The sequence below is a fragment of the Elephantulus edwardii genome, unplaced genomic scaffold (assembly GCF_000299155.1).
Source record: "Elephantulus edwardii isolate Elephantulus edwardi_28Jun2011 unplaced genomic scaffold, EleEdw1.0 scaffold00140, whole genome shotgun sequence".
Classification (NCBI taxonomy): domain Eukaryota; kingdom Metazoa; phylum Chordata; class Mammalia; order Macroscelidea; family Macroscelididae; genus Elephantulus; species Elephantulus edwardii.
In genome coordinates, this window is record NW_006399890.1 from 4,673,785 (window position 1) to 4,693,129 (window position 19,345).

Sequence of the window (19,345 nt, forward strand, 5' to 3'; positions counted from 1 at the left end):
GCTACCAGCTTCCCAAACTGCAACACCCCTTATTTGCAGTTCTCTAGGAAAAAAGTCACCACGTACTGAAATGATGTCTGCTGCAATAACTCGGTCTTGCCAATAACATTTGGCCAGTCAGCCCATTAGAACACAGTAACAGTCCCATGTTTTGCTCTGCAGCCTAGGCAGGTTCCCAAGTGGTATTCACTTCAGTCACATGAAGAAAGGAAGAATGAAGAGACTTCTCCACAGAACAGACATTCAAAAACAACACAAAATCATCTGAAAAAGAATCTGTCAGCAACTACCCCCCAGCAACAAGTCTCTCTCCATATTCTTTTAATGCAGCAACACAAGCATAACTCAACTGTTTCAAAGGCACAGCAGTCTAAAATTTCTAGCTGCTTAGAAAGTGAGAGGAAGCTGCATGATTTATGAAATGAGTCAACCAAAATGAGGAATGCAAAGGGAATAAGGTCAGCCTGGGGTTTTCCTTCTCCTTGGCCCATCCACTTCCGCTGATACTTACCCCTGGTTAGAAAGCCAAGAGTTCTAAATCAGATGATCCTTCTGTAATACAACCAAGCTTAGACACAAAGAAGGGTTGAAAGAAGGCCCAGATTTCCTGTTAGGATGATCTTAACTTTAATGATTCTCTTATATGAAGGATAAGGTTTGATTCCAGAAACAACTCAGAAAAGATATCTCAACTGTTTATATCTAAAAAGGGTCAAAAGAAACCCTAAAAGTCTGATATTCCCTTAATAAACCATCTTATACTTGTCACACCCACTGCTCTCATATTGATTTTGTCTCACTGGGATCGTCTATCAGGTTTCTGAGGCTGTACTTCTTATAGCAAAAAAAATAAGGACCCAGGAATTTTTGAAACATCATTTGACATGTTTCAAAAAGTAGATGCAGTCTCAGACATGCTTACCAGGCTATGCCAGGAAATTTGGAAGACAGTTACTTGGCCAATTGACTGGAAGATATCCATATTTGTTCACATTCTCCCCAAAAGGTGACCCAACAGAATGTGGAGATTACCAATCATTACTATCACACCCAAGTAAAATCTTGCTGAAGATCATTCAAAAAGCAACTACAACAGTACACTGACAGAGAACTACCAGAAATTCAGGCTGGATTTAGAAGATGCAGGATACCAGGGATAGAACTGTAAATATCTGATGGATCCTGGAAAGCAGAGAATAACAAACGTACCTCTATTTGTGTTTTATTGGTGATGCAAAGGAATTTGACTATGGATGTAACAAATTATGGCTAGCATTGAGAAAACTTGAAATCTCACAACATTTAATAGTGCTTATGTGAAACTTGAAATGGAGTTAGAGTATTATCCCAGGGATATGGAGCATCTGCTACAGAATGGAGTTACTTCTTGAGTATCAGAATTCCTCTTTCCCCATTTTCCCCAAACCCCAGTTTATCTGTGTTGATGCTTCACTTCCAAAGCCAGGTTAAAAAGTGTTTCATACCAAAATTAATAGTTGTTGTTATATGCCATCAAGTCACCTGCGACTCATGCCGACCCTTTGTACAACAGTTCTGAACCCTGCTCTATCACTATTCTCCAGCACCACAGTTCAAAGGCATCAATTCTCCTTCTGTCATCCCTGAACATTGTCCAGCTTTCTGACACATAGCATGTAACTGCAAAGATTATGGCCTGGATCAGGTGCACCTTAGTTTCCAGACAGGCATCATTTCTCTTCAGTACCCTGGAGAGGTCCCTGACAGCAGACTTTCCCAATGTAATTCATCTTTTGATTTCCTGGCTGCTGGTACAAAGAATGCTGATTGTAGAGCCAAGCAAATGAAAACTGTTAACAATCTCAATCTCTTTACCATCTGTCATAATGCTGCCAGTCAGCCCAGTGGTGGGAATGTTTGTTTTCTTGGCATTGAGATTCAATCCATATTAAAGGCTGCAGTCCTTGACCTTCTGCAATCCATATTAAAGGCTGCAGTCCTTGACCTTCTGCAGTAAGTGCTTCAGGTCCTCCTCAGTTTCAGCAAGCAGGGTTGTGTCATCTGCATAATGCAGGTTGTTGATGAGTCTTCCAATCCTAATGCCACATTCCTCATCATAGAGCCCAGCTTCCTGGATTATCTGTTCTGCATATAGATTGAAAAGATATGGAAAGAGGACACATCCTTGACACACACCCTTCCCAATTTTGAACCATGCAGTGTTTCCTTCCTCTGTTCTGACAACTGCCTCCTGGTCCACATATAAGTTTCACATAAGCACAATCAGGTGTTCTGGGATTCCCATTGTTCTCAGAGGCAGTTACAGTTTGTTGTGAGCCATAGAGTCAAAAGTCTTTGCATAGTCAAAGAAACACAGATAGACATTCTGCTGGTACTCTCTGCTTTCAGCCAAGATCCATCTGACATAAACTATAATAATCCCTAGTACCACAGCCTCTTTTAAATCCAGCGTTCACATCTGGGCAGTTCTCTGCTGATGTGCTATTTCAGTCATTTTTAGAAAACTTTCAGAATTTTGCTTGCATGTGTTATTAATGAAAAAGCTTAAAAAAACAAAGTAACTTGTGGAGGTAATTCAATGACTTGTGTGCAGTTTTTAATAATAAAGTCCTCCCCTAGAGTGGCCTTAGAATTGAGCTCTCAGCTGGAAAGAAAAGACCCCTGGAGGAGGTGACTAGTCACTTGGCTTAAATGTCAAATTGGCTTAAATGTAGCCTTGGGTTAGACTTTTGGAAAGTAGCAACCAGTCTATGTAAACCGGTTATCATATCTAATAGTCCATTCAAGTCAAACACTTTTCCAGAACCATCACTGGGCACCAACACATCATGACACTTTAAGACAGAGTGCAAACATCCCCACAGGATTTCCAGGACTATAAACCTTTCCAGGAGCAACTATCTCCGCTTTCTTCCATGGAGCTGCAGGTGAGTCCAAACCAGCAATCTTTTGGTTAGTGGCCCAGTGCTTGACTCGCAGTTTCTCCATGGCTCGTTTCTTAGAAAATGAATCACTGCAGGTTATGACAGAAGCCTCGTGTACCTGTTCTTCCTTGATTATCTGTCCAGTGACTCATCTGTATCCCACTGAGGGGAGCAATGCTTTGGGTGTTAGCAGTTGAGACTAAGGGCAAAGCAGCTCCACTGGTTATAAAAAGGAAGTGACACTGGAGGATTGGGGATGCTTGCTTTTCCAACTGTGATTGGTCTAGGGCAGATTAGGAACAAAGAAATGAGTAAAGCAAATGGTTGTTGTTATGTGCCGTCAAGTCGCTTGCAACTCATAGCGACCCTACGTACAACAGCCCTAAACTCTGCTCTGTCCTGTGCCAATCACACTGTCTCTGACACTCCCATCCTGATTACCCCAGTCACTGAATCAATCCACCTCATAGAGGGCCTTCCCCTCCTGCGTGTTCCCTCCACCCTCCCAAGCATGTTGTCCCTCTCCAAAGAATGGCCCCTTCTTACAACATGTCCAGAATATGTTAGACAGAGCCTCAGAATCCTTGCCTCCAAGGAGCAACCCGGTTTAACCCTCTCCAGGACAAATCTGTTTGTTTTCCTAACAGTCCATGGTATTCTCAATACTCTTCTCCAGCACCACAGCTCAAAAACATCAATTCTCCTTCTGTCCTCCTTGGTCATTGTCCAACTCTCTGATGCATAACAAGTGATTGCGAAGACCATGGCCTGTATCAGACGCACCTTAGTCTCCAGAAAGACACCATTGCTCTTCAGTACTTTGGAGAGGTCCCTAACAGCAGACTTTCCGATGGCAATACGCCTTTTAATTTCCTGGCTACTGGTGCCAAGAGTATTGACTGTGGAGCCAAGCAAACTAAAGCTGCGAATAATCTCAATTTCTTCACCATCCATCCTGATCTGATGCTGCCAATTGGTCCAGTGGTTAGAATCTTTGTCTTCTTGACACTGAGCCTCAAATCTATATTGAAAGCTCAGTCCTTGACCCTCTGCAGCAAGTGCTTCAGGTCCTCCTCAGTTTCAGCAAGCAGGGTTGTATCATCTGCATGACGCAGATTGTTGATAGATCTTCCACCAATCCTGATGCCACATTTCTCCTCATAGAGCCCAGCCTTCCGGATAATCTGTTCTGCAAATGGTAAATGGACAAAATGGTCCCTGGGCTTTCCAACTTCCCAGATTACCCATTACACTGCTAGTTTGCTGCAGCAGGGTCTATAGTTTCAGCACACCCCTCTCCCAGGAGCAGAGCTGGTTAAGAATTCCCAGGAGAGGGGATATGCTTCTAATAAACCATCAAACTGCTTTTAGGAATAAGTACTCTGAGCTCAGCAACTCTCATCACTGGTTATAGCTAAAGCTCTTTAAAAGTCTCTGGCCACTGGATTTTACACAAATAGTTGAATTGGCAGATGGCTTGGTATATCTTCACAATATAAAACAAGTATCCGGCCCTTAGGCCAAACACCAAACAAATTGTTTTCATGGCTACAATCTTTGTGGAAAGACTCCCACATCTTTCCTCCAGGAAGTCACTGGGGAGGATCAAATTACCAACTGTAGACTAGTTGTTGCTGTTTACCGTAGAGTCAGAGCCAACCCATAGCTGACCCTCCAGCAGGTTTTCAGAGGAAGTTAATCACATGGGAGGAGACTGCCCATCTTTCTCCCACAGAGCAGCTGATGCCCTCCAAGTGTGAGCCTTCGGGATGCAGTGCAGCTTCTTGCCACTAGGCCACCAGAGCTCCCTGTAAGCTAGTAATCAAGTATAAATTCTTGACACCACCAAAAGGCCCTAGAAGGTTATTTATGACACAACTGTTGAAGGCAGATGGAAGTCTGATTAGGTTAATAAAGTGAACAAGTAAACACTTTTTCAAGGTGCTTATTTGATGGCAATTAAATAGTGAGTGTTAGGTTTCATGGGAAGGAATGATGAGGTACAAAACACTAACATAAAGGGATGGCATTGTTCAAAATACAAACAGGACCCCCCAAAAAAGCTTGAAAATGTCCCTGAATGTCACCATTTATTTACCATGAACTATTTTATTGGTGAGTTGAAGGTAATTTTCACTAAAGATACAGGAAGCTGGCTGACTGTTATCAAGAGTAGGGGATCTTTTGATCCTATCAGGTTCCTCAACAACAAGATAAAACAGCAAATAAACAAAATAACATACATTCCAGGAGGGCATGAAGTTTATCTGGAATAAAAATACATTATAAAAATATTTTTCTTTCTTTGAGTGATTTTTTTCTGGCTTGAAACCGCTCTGGTTTCAGATGGATTTGCTGCGGTAGATGAGGTAGGGCATCTGAGTCTCACAGGGAGAAAAAGGGACTTCAAGAGGAGGTCAGTGGCTCTTTTTTAAGATGTGCCATTCTCCTAAGCTAATCATGCTGATCGAGAAATTTTATTATGCAAGTTCTATATCTGTCTCCTATGCATGACTATGTTTTTATATAAAGAGTTACGTCTTGCATTTATGATTTTAAAACCTATATCTAGAAATAGAATCTTGTGTTTGTGTAACTATGATGATAAAGGAAATTAGAAAACAAATGAATATTTATAAAAACTGGTATTTTACGAAAAGATTTGAAGAAGCCTTTCCCAATTCCTTTGTAAAGTCATACAATTATTTTAAGAATTCGTTTCCTAATGTTACTCTAGTCTATGTGAAAGGGAAGCTACTTTGCACTCTTAAGACTTTTACCTCCTCGGTTTTTTAAATGGATTTCTCTAAAGAATGACTTTTTTGTAATCAGCATTATATGAAATCCTCTAGCTGATGAAAGGCTAAGTGTTTACATTCTTCTTTAGCTTTAGTATCATTTCTATGTTTCAACACAGATGCTATCCCAGTATTTACCATACGAAGAGAAAGGAATACTTCATTTTATCATTTACGTGTTGTATAAATTATGCAGTCAAAATATCATTTTCATTGATGATCAATACTGTAAATTCCATGCAATGGTTAGTTCTAGAAGACAAAACTCAGTATCTTCAGAAGAAAGTGTCCTTTTCAGTCCTAACACCATCTTCAAAGTGTTTTCAGTTTGTCTTTGTCTTGCTCTTTCTGACTGCAAAGTGCAAAGGACTCCTGAACAAACTGCCTGCACATTGGGCACTGCTGGAAGTACCTGACGCAACCATCGCACAGGCACGTGTGCCGACAGGGCAGGAGCACCCAGTTCACCGGCCCGTTCTGGCAGACAACGCAGTCCTTGCTACTCTCCTCAAGGGGCTCTGCTTCGCTTTCAGAAAGTCCAGCCTTTTCCAGCAGACTTCTGTCTGTGCTTCGCTCTTCTGGAGAAGTGCTGCTTGAGGGCGTGGGGTTATTATTTGCAGACATGAAAAGTTGCTGGAAACCAAAGAAACCAGTTTCAGGATAATTACAAATGACATTTAATCTTTACATCTGGGAGTCATAAAAGGTGCTAAAAATGGTTGAGCTAGTAAATCCAAACGACTGGAGAGTAAAACAAAGAAATAGGGTATTTTCTCTTTAAATTACTTAGTTTTATTCTTTAAATTTGAGTAATTCATGTTTACAATTATCATGCAAAGGCAATAAAGAACTATCACAAAGAATATATTTAATGTACCCCCCAATAATTTATAATATTTAACTAGAGTTTCCCCCCATTAACAACTCACTAAAAAAAAAGTTATTAAAAAAATATCTAGGATCTGAGACTGAAAACAAAACAGACAGAGATATTATAGGGAACAACGTACCTTAAGATCATGAAATTGACCTTGAGCCAGGAGTAAATATTGGTACAGTATTCTGCAGGAAAGCTTGTAAGTCTTATCAGGAATATGAATTACTGACACCATTGAGATCTAAAATGAAAAATAAATAATGGGTCAGATACAGGCCATGGTATTTGCAATCGCTTGTTATGCATCAGAGAGTTGGACAATGACTAGGGAGGACAGAAGGAGAGTGGATGCTTTTGAGCTATGGTGCTGGAGAAGGGTACTGAATGTACCCTGGACTGCCAGGAAAACAAACAGATTTGTCTTGGAGAGGATTAAACCAAGCTACTCCTTGGAGGCAAGGATTCTGGGGCTTCATCTGACATACTTTGGACATGTTGCCAGGAGGGACGGGTCCTTGGAGAGGGACATAATGCTTGGGAGGGTTGAGGGACAACGCAGGAGGGGAAGACCCTCTATGAGATGGATTGATTCGGTGACTGGGGTAATAGGGATGGGTGTGTCAGAGGCGGTGCGGTTGGCGCAGGATAGAGCAGGGTTTAGGGCTGTTGTGCATAGGGTCGCTATGAGTCGGAAACGACTCGACGGCACATAACAAAAACAACAACAACAACATACCTCCTTATAATACTAGACAGGTATGTGAGAAATTAATCTTAAATAAATACAAGTGGGCTATAAGTTAGGAAATAGACATGAATGCTTTTAAATTGTAGTCTCTGAAAAGGCACTTGTTTTTGCCTGAACACATATTTTTGTTTGAGCTATTAGTAATGAAACCCAGATTATAGATATTGATGAATTACTGTGAATTGCCTAAAAAAAAATCTTAGGAAAAATATATTCAAAATAAATACACTTACTTCCCCAAATTAGATTCTAGGCATAGCATTTACCTTGGCTCCTAATAACAGATTTGGAAAAGAAGCAAGAGGAAGAGACGTGTTCAATAAGCATTAATTTCCTAATTTTTTTTGAAGAGTGAGCAAGGACAGTTAAGGACAAATGAAAGTATTAGCGTCTGATCAGTTCTTTTTAGATTTTGTTAATGAAAATCATCACAGTTAATTACCATTTAGACTGAGATTAGTTGGCATCTTGTCCATATACAAAAGTGGCAAGTGAGCACATGAAAAGACATACAATGTAATTATTCAGTAGAGAAATACAAAATAAAGTCACAGTGAGCCACTACTACACACCTATTTAAATGGCTACAATTAAAAGGTTGTAGCACTGATCAGGATGTGGAAGAAGCTGAACTCTCTTACACACTGCTGGTGGAAGTACAAAACAGTAAACCCCTTCTTTAAAAAATGGTCAGATTCTTAAAAAGCTCTATGGCTAGGTATTTGTCCAACAAAAACATGTGTCTATACAAAGACAGAGTGCTAACGGCAGATTTATTTATAATATTCAAACGCTGGAACCAATGCATTTAGTATCTCTCAATAATAAACCCAAATCCACTGTTGTCATCAAGTTGATTCCAACCCATTGTGACACTCCATCAGGTTTCCAAGGGTATAAATCTTTAAGGGAGTGGACCATCTATCTTTTTCCTAGGGAGGATTTGAACCACAGACTCTTCAGTTAGCAGCCCAAAGTAGCAACATAAAGTATAGACTTTATGCACTGTTCTTTATGTAGAAAGCCCTTTATCTATCAATAAATGAGTGGGCAAACTGTGGTATAACCATATTATTATATGCAATTTAAAAATGAACTATTAGAAGAACATAGGTAAATCTCAAATTGATTATGCCAAGTCAGTATGTGATTCCAACTACATAAAATTCTATAGTACATATGCACAAACAATATAAAATGTATAGACATTGTAAACTAGTATATAGTCATAGAAAACAGAGCAATCATTTTTCAAAAACTATGGAAAGACAGGGAAAGAGGATGGGAGGAAATACAGCTTATAAAGATGCATTAGGAAGTTTTTGGATGTGAGGCATATCCTCCTTGTCTTGATTGTGGTAGTGGTTTTATGGATACATACATCTATCAAGCTCTGGTGGTCTAGTGATAAGAAGCTCCATTGTAATCCCAAAGGCATGTAGTTCAAATCCACAAGCTTCTCCATGGGAAAGGAATGGGCAATCTCCTCCCAGGCAATTTAGAGCCTCTAAAAATCCACTGAAGGGTCAGCTATGAGTTGGTTCTGACTCAAAGACACACAACAACAAATGTCAAAATATCACACTATACATTTTAGAAGTGGACATTTTCTTTTCTGACACTTTTACTTCAATGCAGGGAGTTGTCATGGCCTACTTTGTAGGGAGCTGCCCTGCAAACCCGAGGGCTGTGCCTCTCTACCAGTTCTAATCCACCCACAGCTCCAAGGAGAGAGATGAGCAATCTCCTCCCATGCAATTTACTGTCTTGAAAACCCACTGGAGAGTCAGTAATGAGTCAGTTCCAACTTGAAAGCAAGGATTTGTTTTATTGATGCTTTAACTAATTACCAAATCAGGAAACCTTTCAGGGAGTAGGAACAGAGAGAGGTCCAAAGCAGGATTTAAAAAACATAAAACAGAGAAGCAGTCTAGGCAATACAGCAGCTGAATACAGGAATTCCAGAAGGATGGAACAAAGGCCTTATCTTGATTTTCCAATTTTCTTTTCCTGCCATGAACATGTATTACTTGTGTAATTCCGGGGGGTGGGGTGGGGGTGTTAAATATATAATTTTTTCAAAAGTAAAAAAAGTCATACCAACAACCTGTTTTCCTTTGTACACTTAAAATACACTGGTTTCTAATTGCACTCATAGTTGCCTCTGAGTCAGACCACCTCAGAGCTGATCCTCCACCAGGTTCCGAAGGCTGTAAATCACATAGGAGGAGACTGTCCATCTTTCTCCGGAAGAGCCACCACTGGTGGACTTCAACCGTGGAGAAATGTGGCTGCTGGACCAGCCATACAGCTCCCAATGGACTACACATCACCAGAGGTACCTAACTCTAATTCTCTACTGTTAGGATCACAATGGGCAAGTTTTTCATTTCCTTTCTTTCTAACTTTAAAGTCCCTGAGACCTCCGGATAAAATACTCCAAACAAACATGAAATAGTTTGTTTCGAAAATTTAGACTTTGACAAGCACTGTGGCAATGGGACAATTAAAACAGACTTTCAAGGGGAAAAAAAAAAGGAACGAACTGGGGGGGTGGGTAGAGAAAATAGTGCAACAATGAATGAATGGAAATCCAAAATTCATTAAAATTAATAAGATTTAATAAAAATTAAAAAAAAATAAAGACACATACAATTTAAAAAAGGAGAAGAAAAAAGCCACATCTTTAGAAATAAAAATACACAGACTTAAAAAAAGAAATAAAATTTAGAAAATATTAAGACAAAATATTTTTTTAAAAAATGCTTTAGTTCCTATATGAAACAGAGTCTGAGATAAAAAGAACAAATGAAACAAGAAATAATAGGGAGGGAGTCAGCAGGTAATAATAATAAAAAAGCACAGAGAAGGATCTGTGCAGTAAGTAACCATAAAGCTTTTAAAGTCAGGCGCCCACTCTCAGGAAGGAGGCAGGGAACATTCTACAACCACAGCTGTATCAAGTGGCCGTTACCACATCACTGTAGTGTAGTTGAAGAAGGAGCCTGGCAACAAATCCTTTCCTGCTGAGATAGAAGAAGAAACATGGGCAGCAAAGAGAAATCAAAAGGGGAAGCTGAAAGGGAAAATAACTGAGATCTGAACATGTACACTATTCTAAATAAAAGGAGAAGGGTACAGAATCCCAAGAACTTAAAAGTGATGGGGATACACCGTAGAGAGGGTTACCCTGACTAGGCAGAAGGGTTGTAAAGAGCAGAGAAGATGGACTTGTGAAATGCCAATTATGCCGAATGAAATATCTCAGTCACAAAAGAGCAAATACTGCATATTATGATTGTTATAAAATAGGACTGACATGGGGTTTAGAAGGAGAACAGGAAAAGAGTGGATACATAATGAATAGTGCATTTGAAAAATTGAGGGGAAGCACTGTCTGAAAAGAATATATGATGAGGCATTATATGAATGACAACAATCTGGAACAAGGGGTGCATTACCAAATAAACTAGGGGAGGGGGACGAGAGGGAGGAAGAAAAATATGCAACAATGAACGAATAAAAAAATCAAAACAAAACAAACCCAAAACCCCAAAAGGTTGGAAGTTTGAGTACATGCTGAGGTACCTTGGAAGAAAGGCCTGGTGATCTACTTCAGAAGTATTAGTCACTAAAAACCTATGGAACAGCGTCTACTCTTGATACACACGGGGTCACCTTGAGTTGGAGTCAACCAAATGACTGGGGTGAGGAGGAGGGACAAAACTTGATCAAATTTGCCTCCAATCCATTCCACACAGGAGCTCAGGCCCAGCTGCCCCCTAGCAAAGACCATGTAGGGGTCACTGCCCCTCGGAAGGGGCCACCGGCTTATCAAGCATTATGATTCCTGTCTAGAATCCTGGAGGCCTGGGAAGGAGTTAGGGGTGAGGCTTTACCTGTTTCTGTAACTTCAGTTAGGCTTCATTTAGGGAGGCTCCAGGTTTGCTGCTACTTTTATATTTCTGATCACATTATGTGGAAGCCCTCGTCTCACCTTGTATCCCAAGGAGGCCTCAGGCCCATGTGGGATCACTGAGAATCAAAGGCGACTCAAGAGTAACTGGTTTGCCTTTATCAAGCACTTCATACAAGTAGCAGTGAGCTATGTAATGCCATAAAAATTTACTTCAGATATAATCTTTCTACCTTACTAAGAGGCTAACAGATCCTCTTAGATCTCTAGTATGTTTTTCTATTCCTAATGAGAATGTTGTTGTATACTGTCAAGTTGGAATCATCTCATAGCTGACTCTCCAGCGGGTTTTCAGAGGCAATAAATCCCACAGGAGGAGATGGCTCATCTTTCTCCCATTTCGATTCTCACCCCAGCCAGTGGATTCAAATCAAATATGTGCTTTTGAGTTAGCACAACTTCTTACCACTCAGCCACCAGAGCTCCCTCTAAAAGGGATAAGCTATCAGAATTTAGGAATATATTTTTAAAAAGCACACAATAGGTATATAATTGCAATTAGTGAAAATATAAGGATAAGACACATATAAGATGCAGGAGGGGCCTATGATAGAAACAAGGTGACTACAAACATGTAAAGAAAGTAGTGGGGCAAAGTTTTAAAATTGAGTACTTATTTACTCAGTGGTGCAAAATGCTAAGAATAAACATGCTTCCCAACAGACTTTTAAAATACAGCAAGCATGAAAGAAAATACAATTATAACATTACTTGATTATTCCCTAGACAAAAACATATTTTTGTGCCCCATGAGGAAAAAAAACAAAACCCATACGGCGCTACCGCAGGAGCTGTGACTGGTATAACCAGCACACCTTGATACCTCTAGAGTACTGATTTTTCAAGGACAATGTGTCCAGACCAATGTTTATCCCCAGAAGTTAGAACAAATGTTCTATCTCACCAAAGAAATCTGAACTGCCATCTATACCATTTAAACTTAATGCTTTTAGAATTTTAAAATTACTTACAATATCATAAATTTCTCGGTTCTCCTCATCAGCTAAGGTCAGCAATGCTATTAATGGGTAGCGAGATCGGGGCACGGCACCAAAGTCCTCAATTTTGGTATCACTTGGTAACTGGCAATATATTTCTTCTTTGCTGTCCTTTTTAATACTTTTTTGCAAATGTAAAGGCAAATTGTCTCTATAGTCAATGAAACAATAGTACATCAAAATTATCTATAACTGTGCCATTTGTTTTTATTCATAAAAAGTCAAATGCCCAACATTTTCACATGCTGGTAAGTGTATCAGATAAAAGGATACAAATACTGCTCTTGATGAAGATATTCACTATACAAAGCATCTTCTAATGCTTGAGGCGTGCTTATTCTGAAACAATAAACGTGCTTCTGTAGGGCTTCATACAATTTCTGAACACTGCACCCCCAGTAGCATGTAAGAAGGCTGTCTTCAAGGCAATCCGTTGTCAAGGTTATGCCAGCTATAGAAAACAAGAGAAAAATGGCCTGCTGTAACATCTAATGCAATTACACACAGTAAATAACAAAAGCTTCCCTTTGGAGGCTGGCCAGTCTGACAGGAGTTAAAGGAATGCATTAAAGGACATGCACCTAAAAATGAGGGAACTGGCCTCTGGAACAAGAAATAAAAATGCCATTGTCTACACAGCTTTTGAGCTTTGTCAGGAAGCTCTGGTGGCAGAGGTCATGGTGAGTTGCTCTGCCATATCAAAAGTCATGCATGTATGGTGGTTAGAATTCAACAGTGGCTCCAAAGAAGACAGCTGGTCTCTTCCCATTGCCTTGGAAACCGGGTGGAGGTCATTATGAGATGGAACCAGCTCCACATCAATGAGTTTAAGCATATCAGTGAAGTCTCTTGGATAATCATTTACACATTTAAACTATCTCCTTGCCCCTCACCGCCCAGGGGGATCTACCGATTACTCCAAGAGTTTTTCTATATATTCTAAAAATTAAAACATAGTTCTTTACAGATTTCATTTTGCTTGGATCCACCATCAACAACCATGGAGGCAATAGGTAAGAAAGCAAATGGAAGTATTGCCTTGGGAAAATATGCCACCAAAGAACACTTTAAAGTACAAAAGAGCAAGGATGTCTTTTTAAAGACAAAGGTGCACCTGATCTACGCCAGGGAATTTTCAATTGCTCCATAAACAAGCTGGACAATGAATAAGAACTGATGCCTTTGAACTGCGGTATTGGCAGTGAGTAATGACTATTGCCTTGCTTGCTGTAAGTGAGGAAGACTTGAAGCACTTGTTGCAGAAGATCTGTATGGATTACATCTCAACATCAAGGAAACAAACGTTCTTATCACTGGACAGATAGGCAACATCATGATGGATGGAGAAGAGACTGAAACTGTCAACAATTTTATCTTCCTTGGATCCACAATTAACACCAGCAGTCAGGAAATAATGAGACACACTGCACTGGGAAAATCTGCAGTTAGGGACCTTTCCAAAGTATTGAAATGATGTCTGGTTCAGGCCATGGTCTTTCCAATCACTTGCTATGCATCTGAGAGCTGGACAGTAAATAAGGATGACAGAAGAAGAATTGATGCCTTTGAGCTGGGCTTCTGGAGAAGAGCACTGAACATGGATGCCATGGATGGCAAAAAAAAAAATGTTTTAGAAAGGGTGCAGCTACAGTGCTGTTTGGAGGCAAGAATGATGAGGCTTCACCTTACATGCTTTGAGCACATTCCTACAAGGGGCCATTCCTTGGAGAAGGACATGCTTCTAGGAAAAGTGGAGGGTCAGTGAAGGAGAGGAAGACCCTCGACCAGGTGGACTGCTGCAGTGACTGCTGCAATGGGCTCTTGTGTGTCAGGAAGTATGAGGGTGGCACAGGATAGAACAGGGTTTAAATCTTTTGTTCATAGGGTCGCTATTAGTCATACTCAACTCGAAGGCACATAGCAACAACAACAATGAATACACCATGTACTACCAAGAACAAATAAACCTGTCTTTGAAGAAGGGCAGCCAGAGTGTTGCTTAGAGGCAATGATGGTGAGACTTTGTTTCATATATTTTGGGCATGTTATTGGAAAAAGGACATCGTGCTAGAAAATGCAGAGAATCAGCAAAAAGAGAGGAAGACCGTCAATAAGATGGACTGGCACTGTGACTGTGACAATGAGTTTGAGCGCTTTCAGAGATGGTGAAGACGGCACGGCATTGGGTATGGTTTCATTGTGTTCTATGAAGGGTCACTATGAGTCAGAAGCATGTTGACAGCCCCCAACAAACACACCCACATACAGAGAGAAAAAAAGAATTTCTCACTCTAGCAGTGTATATAATACTAAATACAAGAAATAGCAGAGTACAGCTGTTTCCAAAAGTAGATATATACAACTCAGTGTCCACATGAAATGATCATTGGTAAAGAAATACACTAAAAACAAAAGTTCGGCTCATTACTACTAATATACATTGACAACATCGGTACAGACTTTTGTCACTCAGTTAATGTCTCACGTGGCATATAAAGTGTCCTGAGGAAAGAGTGAGGACTCTAAAACAATGGAGTGGTCAGGACTGATACCTCACTCATGTGTTTGCTTTCAATATAATAAAATTGATCTAGATCTGATTAAGTAGACACATAGATTAGAAGCCGGCAACTGTGTGCCATCCAGTCAGCTCTGACTCACAGTGACCCTCTATGACAGAGTATGACTGCCCTAGGACTTTCTGGGTGTAATCTTTACAAAGTAGATTACCAAGTCTTTCTCCCATGGAGCAGTTGGTGGGTTTGAACAACTTTTCGGTTCACAGACACCTGCTTAACCACTGGGCCATCAAGGCACCTGTAAGTAGGAATACAGATTAGAGTGTACAGTTTAATAAGTGTACTTGTTTAATACTTACATAGGACCTACTACTATAATAGTGACCTACTATAGTAATTGACATGATTCCCTCCCGCCCTTCCTAGTGGTGGTTATCCTCCAAATTTCCTGACATTAACCGGTGTGCATTGCCAAGGCTGCATCTGTTTGTTGAAATATGTCACTTGGCATGCCATAGATTCCTGGGCCCTTCTTTTTTGCCAATGCCTTTAGTGAAACTTGAACCTCTTCCTTCATTACTATTGGCTCTTGTTCCTATGGTATTTCCTGAAACTTTTCGGAGTCAAGTGACACAGTGACTATGTATATTATGTCCACCTTCTTTTGATGCTTCCAGGATCGTTTAAGATTTTGCCCACAGCATCTCTCAAACATGCACCTCAGTTAATGCCACGAAATTTGGAAAACAGGTGTTTGGCCAACTAACTGCAAGAGATCTATGTTTGTTCCCATTCTCAAGGAAGGTGATCCAACAGAATGCAGAAATTAAAAACAATATCATTATTATCACATGCAAGCAAAATATTGCTGAAGATTATCCAAAAATGGCTAGAACAGGACATTGAAAGAGAACTGTCAGAAGTTAAAGGTGGGTTTAGAAGAGGTCGTGACATTAGTGGTGTCAGATGGATCTGAACTGAAAGCAGAAAATGCCAGAAGAATGTCTGTGTTTTACTGACAATGCAAAAGCATCTGACTGTGTGAATCATAACAAAATATGACTAACATTGAGCAGAATGGGAACCCAAGAGCACTTAATTACGCTCCCTAGACCAAGAAGCTGCTGTCCAAACATAGCAAGGGAACACTTCATGGTTTAAAATTAGGAAAGGTATACATCAGGGTTATATCCTTTCTCCATACCTATCCAATCTATATGCTGAGCAAATGATACAAGACTCTAAAGAACATGACATCAGGACCAGAGGAGGACTCATTAACAACTTGCATTTTGTAGATGATACAACCTTGTTTGCTGAAAGAGGACTTGAAATGCTTGTTGCAGAAGATCAAAGATTAGAGTCTTCAATATGGATTGCATCTCAACATCAAGAAGACCTGGGCCAAGCACCAGCCTCATGATGTTGTTGACTGCCTTTGAATTGAGCACAACTCATAGCGACCCTATGAACAAAAGGCCTGAAGCCCCTCTACAACTATTAACATTTATCAAAGTTCATAGAATTTCTGGAGGCAAGTTGTTTAGGGACTGCATGCCACTTCTGCTTCCAAAGCATTATGAAAGATGGAGAAAAGATTGAAATTGTCCATGATTTCATCTTACTTAGATCCACAAACAGTGCACTTTGTACTAGCAATCAGGAGATCAAGAGATGTACAGCATTGGGCAAGTCTGCAGTGAGGAACCTTGATAAATTACTGAGGAGCAATGATGTTAGTTTGAAGACTAAGATGCACCTGATTCAGGCCATGATCTTTTCAATCACTTGTTGCACATCTGAGAGCTGGAAAACAAATAAGGATGACAGAAGAAAAATTGATGCCTTTGAGTTATAGTGTTGGAGAAATGTACTAATGATTCCATATACTGCAAAGAGAACAAACAGATATGTCTTAGAGAAACTGCAGCCAGAGTGCTCCTTGGAGGCAACAATAACCAAGCTTTGTCTCACATATTCTGGGCATTTTATTAGGTGAAGTGAATCCTTGGAGAGGGACATCATGCTTGAAAAGGTGGAGAGTTAGCAAAAGAGAGGAAAATCCTCACTGAGATAGCCTGACACAGTGACTGCAGCAATGGGCCCAAGTGTGTCAGAATTGATGAGGATGGCACAGGGTTCAGACCTGTTTTTCATAGGGTCTGAGAGTCATATTCAACTCAACAGCACCTAACCACAACAAAGTGGCAGCTGTAGCAATAGCAAGTTCCAGGGCAGCAACATCCTGTGTCACACTGCTGGCAGTGCAAGCCACAACACCTCCTGCTCAGTGGCATCAGTTTACTTCATGGAAAAAACGGATTTGGTCACTATTCCTGGCTGAACAGGCTTGGTCTCCAACAGTGGTTATCTAAAACCACTGGTAATTTTGTAAGCTACTTTGTATCCATGTAGGAAAGCTGTTTTCATTGTTTGCTTCTAAGAATTCTGATTGATAATTACTTATTAATTGAAATGTGATTACAAGTATGTTGTGAAAGGAAATAAATGCAAGTAAATACTCCACGGGATACCAACAACTGATTGAAGTTTTCATACATAAAAGAAACAAACATTTTTTCCTTATACCATTGCAGAATACAATGTGAATAAAGAGAAAAAAGCTGGAAGCAGCTAGGAAGAGTTAGAATGAAATCCAATAAACAATTAATCCACAGTAAGCAATAAAATCATGATAAATGGGGACAATATTAGTTGTTAAAGATTACCTTTTTTTATTCAAATGACAATGAACACTCAGGGAAGCAGCAGTCAAGAAATCAAAAGATGTATATAATGGACAGATTTGCTACAAAGGGCTCTGTCAGGTGCTAAAAAGTAAGGCTGTCACTTTGGGGATAAGGTGTACTTATAGTATCTGCAATCATTTCATCGATGTATGAAAGTTGGACAGTGAGTAAGATCAAAGAAGAACTGATGCCTTTGATTCATGGTATTGGAGAAGAATCTTGAATATACCACAAACTGCCAAAAGAACAAACAGGACTGTCTTGGAAGGACTGCAGTCAGAAGGCCCGTCGAAGCAAGTCTGGAGAGACTCTGTTGTACATACTTTCAGCATGTTATCAGGACACACCAATGCCTGGAGAAGAACACCATGCTTGGTAGACCAGTGAGAATGAGGAAGATCTGGAATGGGATGGACCGACAGAGAGGCTGCACCAAAAGGCTCAAGCACAGTGGGGAGTGGATGACACAGAAGCAAGCAGTGTTTGTACAGGCGGTTGTGACGAGTAGGAACTGAATCAGCACCTAACAACAACAACAACAACAGCCTTGTCTAACTGGCAAACATACAAAAATGTATCCATAGGCTATAATGGTAGCAGTAGTTAGAACAGCAAACCCCTGGAACCAATCCTATTGCCCACAACAGAGGGCAAGATGAACAAAATCTGGAACTTCCCACAATGATGTAATATGCAGCTATGGGGTTAAAAAAAAAGAGAGAAACATCAGATATCTCTACATGACTAGAACCACACAAACTCCTCATATTAGCAACTGTGATACGTTACTTTTTTCATTTGTACACATGTCTGACTCTGCTTATTGGCTGCTAAGTTGCTTACAAGCAGTGTTTGCCAATTACTAGTCTTTGTAATACTATTATGCAAGTCTATCTCTAAAACAGTACGTGCTCAATAAATGTTTGCTTGCAGTCTAATCCAGAAACAAGATAACTTCCAGTAATATTTTATTAGAAGTTCTAGCCATACCAATAAGATAAGAAAAGGAAATAAAACATATCCAGATTGGAAAAGAATTATTTCTATTCATAGGTGCTTTGATCACATACTTAGAAAAATTCCAAAAAGCCCACCACAAAGTCTAGAGCTAGTGAAAGAATTAAACAAAGCTGCAGGGTAAATGATCAATATATGGAACTCAGCCGAATTTCTATCATACCAACAATGAGATATCTGAAAGAGAAACAAGGGAACCAATTCCATTTATTACAGCATTTAAGATAATAATATAACTAGAAAGAAAACTAATCAGACACATGAAGGACTTAAATAAGACAACTATAAGCACTGCTGAAACAAAGACTTTCAAGAATAGAAAATGTGCACTCTGCTCATGGAACAGATGACTGAGCCTCCTTTGTCATGAGACCAGAACTAGATAGCACCCAGAAACCATTACCAAACATTCTGATAAAAAAAAAAAACTACAGGAAAATCCTGATCGAAAGGATGGACATGCAGATTAGATTTTAAAATTCTCATGGACTCCAGATTTCCCAAAGTCATGAAAGTTGAATGAACCCTTGAGAATACTTCCCTGAAGTATTTAAACCTTAAACAAAAACATATTCCTGAAGTCTTCTTAAAACCAAGCAATGAAAAAGAAAAACACTTGCCTTCAACATTGCTCTTTTTTATTTTATTTTTTTTAATAATTTTAATGAACATTTACAGAGAATTTGGATTTCCATTCATTCATTGCTGCACTTCTTCCCCACCCAGCCCTCTCCCCCC

General features: G+C 39.9%; 1 protein-coding gene across 1 annotated transcript in view; it reads right to left on the reverse strand.

Moving 5' to 3' along the window:
• Positions 1–5,821: 5,821 nt before the first annotated feature.
• The window catches only part of CGRRF1 (cell growth regulator with ring finger domain 1), a 38,589-nt gene continuing 25,065 nt past the window's right edge, over positions 5,822–19,345 (reverse strand). Inside the window, exons 3-6 of the mRNA XM_006894346.1 lie at positions 12,595–12,772; positions 12,295–12,442; positions 6,733–6,840; positions 5,822–6,355 (exon numbers count right to left, since the gene is read on the reverse strand). Coding sequence (XP_006894408.1) covers positions 6,035–6,355; positions 6,733–6,840; positions 12,295–12,442; positions 12,595–12,772 — 755 coding nt within the window. The 3' untranslated portion in view covers positions 5,822–6,034. The remainder of the gene's footprint in view (positions 6,356–6,732; positions 6,841–12,294; positions 12,443–12,594; positions 12,773–19,345) is intronic.